At 37.4% G+C, this 6,630-nt stretch overlaps 1 protein-coding gene across 1 annotated transcript; it reads right to left on the bottom strand.

The window, feature by feature from the left end:
* Positions 1-1,367: 1,367 nt before the first annotated feature.
* On the bottom strand, positions 1,368-6,269 carry tmed2 (transmembrane p24 trafficking protein 2). Its single transcript, XM_042509821.1, has 4 exons — positions 5,921-6,269; positions 4,127-4,319; positions 3,433-3,540; positions 1,368-2,809 (listed from the first exon to the last, which is right to left on the bottom strand). The coding sequence occupies exons 1-4, from the start codon at positions 6,098-6,100 to the stop codon at positions 2,685-2,687; spliced, it is 606 nt and encodes a 201-aa protein (XP_042365755.1). The 5' UTR covers positions 6,101-6,269; the 3' UTR covers positions 1,368-2,684.
* Positions 6,270-6,630: the final 361 nt, after the last annotated feature.

The raw sequence follows: 6,630 nt of genomic DNA, 5'->3' as shown, positions 1-6,630 counted from the left end.
TATTTTTCTTTAATTTCTTCCACCTTGGTGTTTCTGTTACAGCAGAGAAAAAAAATATATCAAAAGAAAAAGTCAATATGTGAAATGCCCCTTTCAGTGCTGTATTATTAGATATTTGGCAGCATTTTAATTGTTTCTGCTTAGTTTTCTCCTCTTTGTATATGTATATAAGACATTTAACCATTAAAAATTCATCATAATGTAGAAGTTGATCGTATGTTTTTGGATGTAGAATCTAAATATAGAACAGGCAAAGTTATAATTCGTAAAATAAATGTAATGAAGAAAAAGTACAGCATTTTTCTCTTTAATGTATTTATGTAGTATGAAGTAATTTATGCTTAAATGCTACTACTACAAATCTATGCTTGTGTACAGAACAAGTAGAAACATTTAGTTATTCTCCACTACTGCAGCTCTTTTATTTTAAAGTGGCAACAGAACATTGTAAAAACACTACGATACATATTATATACAAGGAAAAGTCCTGTATTCAAATTTCTATAAGTAAAAGTACACAGTCGTATTATTACCATCAGATCGGTCCTCTTTAACAGGTCGCGTCAGATTCTTTGTGCTTTCAGAGACATTTTTATCATAACAGGAAAAACGAGTAAAACGAATTAAATTAACGACGCCTCACCTCCACCTGTACTGAAAAAGCAGCCGTTAACCCTTTGAAACCTGGATCGACTAGTTTTCTTGTACATTCAGTTGTCTTTCACAAACTATTTCACACTTTGAAACCTGAAAAAAAAGTATTGGTAAGAAAAATAAGTTAATAGTTAGTAAGAAAAGTTACAAGAAAATAACCCAAAAATAAGACCAAAAAAGAAAACGAAAACAAGAAAATGGCTCCAAAATGTACTGAAAATTATGTTTCATCACAGAAAGTATTTTTCTCTAACTTATTTTAGAATATAAATTATAATTATATAGCTTTCTAGACATTTTTACCTTTAAAAAAAACTTATAACCTTCCATTTGACACCGCCTCCAGTGACAAAAATGACCCTTAAATTATAGAAAATAAATAAATAAAAACTAAAGTAAGGGGGTAGAATGGTATGAATATGATCAAAACTAGGAAAAATAGCCAGAAAAATTATTTTTCACGACTTTTTTGGGTCATTTTATTGATTTTTATTTTCAGATAATTTTATGTAATCTACACAAATTTCTTACAAATTTTTGGGCCACGTCTTGTTAAGTGGCTAATTTTATTCTTTACATGGATACGCTGCTGTCAGCTGTTAAAAACTGCCAAATACCAACTTTAGTTTAATTCAACAATTATCCCATCGGTCCTGAGCTCCAAAAATTGCTTCTCAATACGACGTCACCACCTGTTTAAAAAGACATCCGAGTAATTGTACAGAATATTGGCTTTATTATGAAACCTGGGGCTTTTTCCACAGACAACCATTCTACATTTGTACAGATCCATTTCTCAGATTTCGTTTGTAATCACAAAAAGGAGACTGTGTACAGAGCAGTTTTTACCTGCCAGAGCTCACCAAAGATTGTTTTTAAATACAAAACTGGAGCATACTCGGCGACACGCAGCACCTGCAATGTTGCAGCCTCGGACGTTTGTTTTATTCTCAATGGGGAAAGAAGAGCTTTTAATTTGAAAAGCATCATCCAAACATGTCACAGGATATGCTCCAGGAAAAAAAACAACAAACAAACAGTTCAAAATTGTATACAATCATAATTTAAAATCCCGAACCCCAACAAAGGAACTAAACTAGAAGCAACTAAAGCACACAGCAGTCGTTACGTGCCCCCCCGCCCGCCTCAGTCGACATGTAACATCAGTTTTCCTCCACACTTTTCCTCCGAGTAGTTCAGTTTAAAACCTCAGCTCTTCAAGATCTCGCTGCCGAAGTGGAAATAAGCGTTTAAAAATCAACTTGTGAACTCTTAAGCCAAAGAAACAGCTTTTTCTGAACTATGTGGAGAGTCGCAACGTTTCCCTGCAACCCGCCGAAGCCCCTCCCCCCGCGGCATGGATCGCTACGAATCAACAGACAGAGCTAGAAGCTGCACAGTTTCCCTTAAAGACCAGCTGCAGCCGAAATCCTTCGGTTATTTAGACGCGTTCATCAGGAGTGCAATTTGTTGTTTGAGAGCGTAGACGCCGTGCACAGATATCACATATCTGCCAGTGCATCGTCTGACTCGGCTTAGACACCAGAAACCTCCTGCATCTCAAGACAGGAATAAAATCAAATGCATTCTGTTTTTTTATCACTCGAAAGGGTCCCGTTTAAATTTTTACAACCTCCTGTGGAGACTCAACATGCCTGTCCATTTATGTGCATTTTTAATTCTTTTTCTTCTGCCTTTTTGCTTAAAAAAATGATGAGCCTCGCAGTCATTCACACGGGCAAAACTGTACTGGCAATTAATTTGTACTTAATTATCAAATGACAAAAACAAAAAAAATCTAAACTGACATCTATCCCAGAACCTTTTTGGCCATTCGTTCCAAACAAACACTAGTGACACTTATAAAGAAGGAACCAAACAGGAAACAGGAGAACAAAACATCAGAGATCCGACCGTTTCACGTAGGCTTTACTCAAATCTGCCAGTCTCATTTCCAGAGTGTAGATAACTGTCTCGGTGGTGGAGAAATTCAGTGGAGGACACAGAGGGATCGTTTTTTTAAGATCGCACTAAACCACCCGCCGTACTTCGAAAAATCTCTTCAGGTAGTAAATCTGTCCGAGTGTCATCGCCACCAGAACCAGAGCCTCGAAGAAAGACCACAGCACCACTCTGCTGTTTGTGTTGTCGTTGACTAGAAAGAGAAAAAAAAGAGAAGAGACAGTTTTTTAATTTCAACTCAAAACGACAAACTCGGTCCATGAGCTTATTTAAAGGGTTCATGGACATTTTTACCGACACATTTCCACGACTTTTCAATTAATTTACAGGCAAATGTTCAAGTGTTTAAATATATATTCAACAAATAATTCGGAACAGGATTAAAACTGAATTTTTTCCCCTTTGAATATCTTGATAATTTTTAAAGAAAACATGCCCTCCAAATCTGTGGCCCCACAAGTTTAGAGGGCATGTTTTATTTAAAATAATCACCAAAAATGATACCATTTATCACAGCCAGAAAATGTAAAAATCATCATTCGATTTTTTAAATTTCCAAAATTCCTTGAATGCATGTGTTATCAACAAAATTTCAGGATTTTACCAACATTTTCAGGGTATCTTTGAAATTTGAGAAATGTACTAAAATCCTAAAAACATTCTGAAATCACAGTAACATCCTAACATCAGAGAAATTTCCCAAAATGCTAGAATCGTCTCGAAGTCCTGGAGACATGGCTGATGCTTCGGCCCCTGGCCCTCCCGTCATTTTGGAAAAGAAAAGCAGGTAAAGTGGGCTTTAAAGTCGGGACTCACTCGCTCTGTGTATCCTCTCGCGGACCTCCATGTACTCCTGCTCGTGCTTCACAGCTGTCATGGCAACGGCCAGCTCGTTGATCATCTCCTCCAGCTTGTTTTGGTGGGCTGAAACGAGCAAAAGTAATAATCAGCAATCGGCCGCAACTTGTGTGAATGTGCACAAAAATACACATGCACGGAGGTATGCAACACATGCATAACACTTAAACGACTGTGCATGTCTCAGGCGATGCGTTCTCATCGCCAGAGACATTCGTTTTTCCTAAACATTCTCACTGTGCAAAGTCAGACCATTCGCAAACAGCACGACCTCCTACGTATCGCAGAAATGCACAATATTAGTTTAAACAACGGAAACAACACTGGTTAGAGAAGGCTCTACAGTGCATCACAAACTCAAAAAGTCTGTTTCACAACGGCGTTTTCGCCCTGTGCCCTACCATCCCAGCTGTCACCACCTACAAAGAGGAGCAGAGTGTCCGAAATAAAGTCAAAAAGAGAAAAAAATCACAAACAATGACACAAGATCAGAGAGAACGACTCGTTTGCACTCTGCATGATCCTGACAGAAAAAGGCTGAAGTACAGGAGATATAAGATTCTTCCTCTCTCTGCACGCACACACGCACACACACGCGCACACACACACACACACACACACACACACACACGCACACAGAGTCTTTATGTACCTTCTGTCTCCATGTCCTGGCCTTTAGGGGCTTCTCCGATATCGATCGTGAACATGACGATTTTGGGCGTCATGGTCGACATCTTGTTGCTGAAGCAGAACTTGTAGGTTCCGTCCATGTGCGCCGCCACCGAGTATTTCCCGCTGGACTCTCTGTCGCCTTTGTAAATCTGCTTACCGTCGGGCCCCGTTATCTGAGAAGGACGCGAGAAAAACATACGTGTTAAAAAAACAAGAGAGATGAGACGAGCTTTTATTGAGTCCCAGAGGGGAAATTCGGGTTTTTCAGCAGCACAGAGAGAGACGCTAATTCATTTAAAAAGTTGTAGTAAAAGTACAAAAGAAAAGAGTAGAAATAAACAAAACACACAAGAGCAGTTTCAGACTAAAGTGACAGGGCATGATTAATAGCAGCAGGTCATGTTAAAAGAATATAACACTAGGACCACCTTTTATTTTCGTTGTCTTTTATTGTAGCAAAATAGAAATAGCAGTAGATGAATTTAACTTAGTACATTTACTTGAGTACTGTAGTGAGGCACTTTACTTTTTTTTACTTTAATTAAACTAACCAATCATTTATACAAATACAGCTTAACTGAAGAATAATTGGCAACTATTTTTGGTACAAATTGTAAATATATTTTGAGTTTTGTTTTCCTTTTTTTCTTAAGATTCTGCATTAGACACTTTAACTTTAAATATTTAGGTACATGTTCCCCACTTATACTTATTTACATGAACTTAAGTAACATTTTTAATGCATGACTTTTTCTTGTAACAGTACTTTCACAGTGGGGTATTAGTACTTTTCCTAAATTAGATGACCTGAATACATCCTCAACCGCTGCCAAATAGTAGATGATGTGGGAATATATATGTATAATACAGTATAGTAGTATTAAAAGGCATAAAATAGTAGAAGATAGTATAAGGCGCTATAGTAAATAATAGTAAGGCAGGCAGCATTATTTGTTAAGCACATCTTATACAACAGAGTTATTCAAAGTGATTTACAAAGCATGAAGACTTAAAATAAAAGAGTAAAAAGATATAAAGGGTAAAATCATTACTAAATGGTTTACACCTTAAAAACAATGACCATTACAAGACAAGAGGTGCAAAAATTAAAATATAATAGTTCAACAGTATAAACATAATATTAATTTAATATGGTGTAGTGTGGTGCAGAATAGTGTAGTGAAGTATTGTGTATGGCTTTATAATGAACAATAATACAGAATAATGATGGTATAGTATAGTATATATAGTAGAAACTTAAAATAGTACAAAATATAAATAATAATAAATGACAAGGTGCCACTGATGTAACATATGGCAGCAACATCTGTGCACACATTACACTCAGCTGCACGTTAAAGCACTGCAATTTCACAGAAAAATAAATACAAAGAGTTTATTAAATATTATTATTTTTTATTATGCCACAGCACTACATAGTTAACGTTAGCTAGCACAACGGATATCATGCTAACGCTGCACTTCCTGTATCCTTATGAATAATTCAATTAACACTGCCACGCACTTTAACAGAAAAAATATGATAATAATAGCGTTTTAATCAGAACAAATAAAAAGCAGTTTAATTAATAAACAGTTCATGGCGATCAATTAACTAGTTTCGCTTGACGTTACGCAGACTGACGGCGGCGGCTAACGTTAGCTAGCACGGGCCTAAAGTGTCACAATCGCAGGTTTGCGCAAAAATAAACAAAAAACACGTATTTTTAAGACATCGGGCGGCTGTTTTTGTAGTGTCGGGGATTAATCTCACCTCCACATCGATGTCCAGGAAGCCTCCCTCGGCTACCTCGAACATGAGGCCCATCTTTGTGCCGGAGTTGACCCGCTCGTAGAAGCACTCCTCGGCATGGGCGTCTATGCTAACGAAGTAGCCGGACGCAGTGGCGGACAGGACGGCCAGCAACACGACCAGCTCCGAGACGGTGAACATGGTGGAAACGTTTCCCGGCAGGTAGAAACAGTGATATAAAGAGTGTCCTCGCCTCCGTGTGTCCGACAGGACCGCAGGATGTCCGTCTGTGTGAGTGAGTTGTTGCAGGAGAGGAGCCTCGGCTCTCTGACTGCCACGTACAGGCTTAAACGGCAACCGGCGAGGGCCAAACTTAAGAGTGCGTGGCGCAAAAAGCTGTCAAAAAATGAGGCTGGAAAGTAACGTGATGCGTTACTGTGGAAAACAGATCCTTTACTGAAGAAAACTGCATTATGTTTGCAGCTGAGATATTTTAGATTTTTTTTTAATTTAATATTTTTTTAGTTTAATTTAATTTTTGTTTGTTTGTGATGAATGTAATTGTGCACAAAAGCTGTCAAAATCAAGTGCATAACTTTTGCAGCGGATACATTCCCGATTAATTTAAAATGGAATATTTTTTATTTTATTTTACTTTACTGTATTTCATTTTATTTTATTTTGTTTTTGATGAATGTAGTTGTGCACAAAAGCTGTCAAAATCAAGTGCA

The sequence above is a fragment of the Plectropomus leopardus genome, chromosome 20, assembly GCF_008729295.1.
Source record: "Plectropomus leopardus isolate mb chromosome 20, YSFRI_Pleo_2.0, whole genome shotgun sequence".
NCBI classification, from domain to species: domain Eukaryota; kingdom Metazoa; phylum Chordata; class Actinopteri; order Perciformes; family Serranidae; genus Plectropomus; species Plectropomus leopardus.
The sequence above is the reverse complement of the archived record's forward strand: the minus strand, read 5'-3'. Positions and strand labels throughout refer to the sequence as shown.

Excerpts from the sequence above, each read along its gene's own strand:
- tmed2 (XM_042509821.1), bottom strand. The coding sequence starts at position 6,100 with ATGTTCACCGTCTCGGAGCTGGTCGTGTTGCTGGCCGTCCTGTCCGCC. Across the intron at positions 4,320-5,920 it reads TCCTGGACATCGATGTGGAG|ATAACGGGGCCCGACGGTAA; the intron begins GTGAGATTAATC and ends CGTCCTTCTCAG. Across the intron at positions 2,810-3,432 it reads CGAGAGGATACACAGAGCGA|TCAACGACAACACAAACAGC; the intron begins GTGAGTCCCGAC and ends TTCTCTTTCTAG.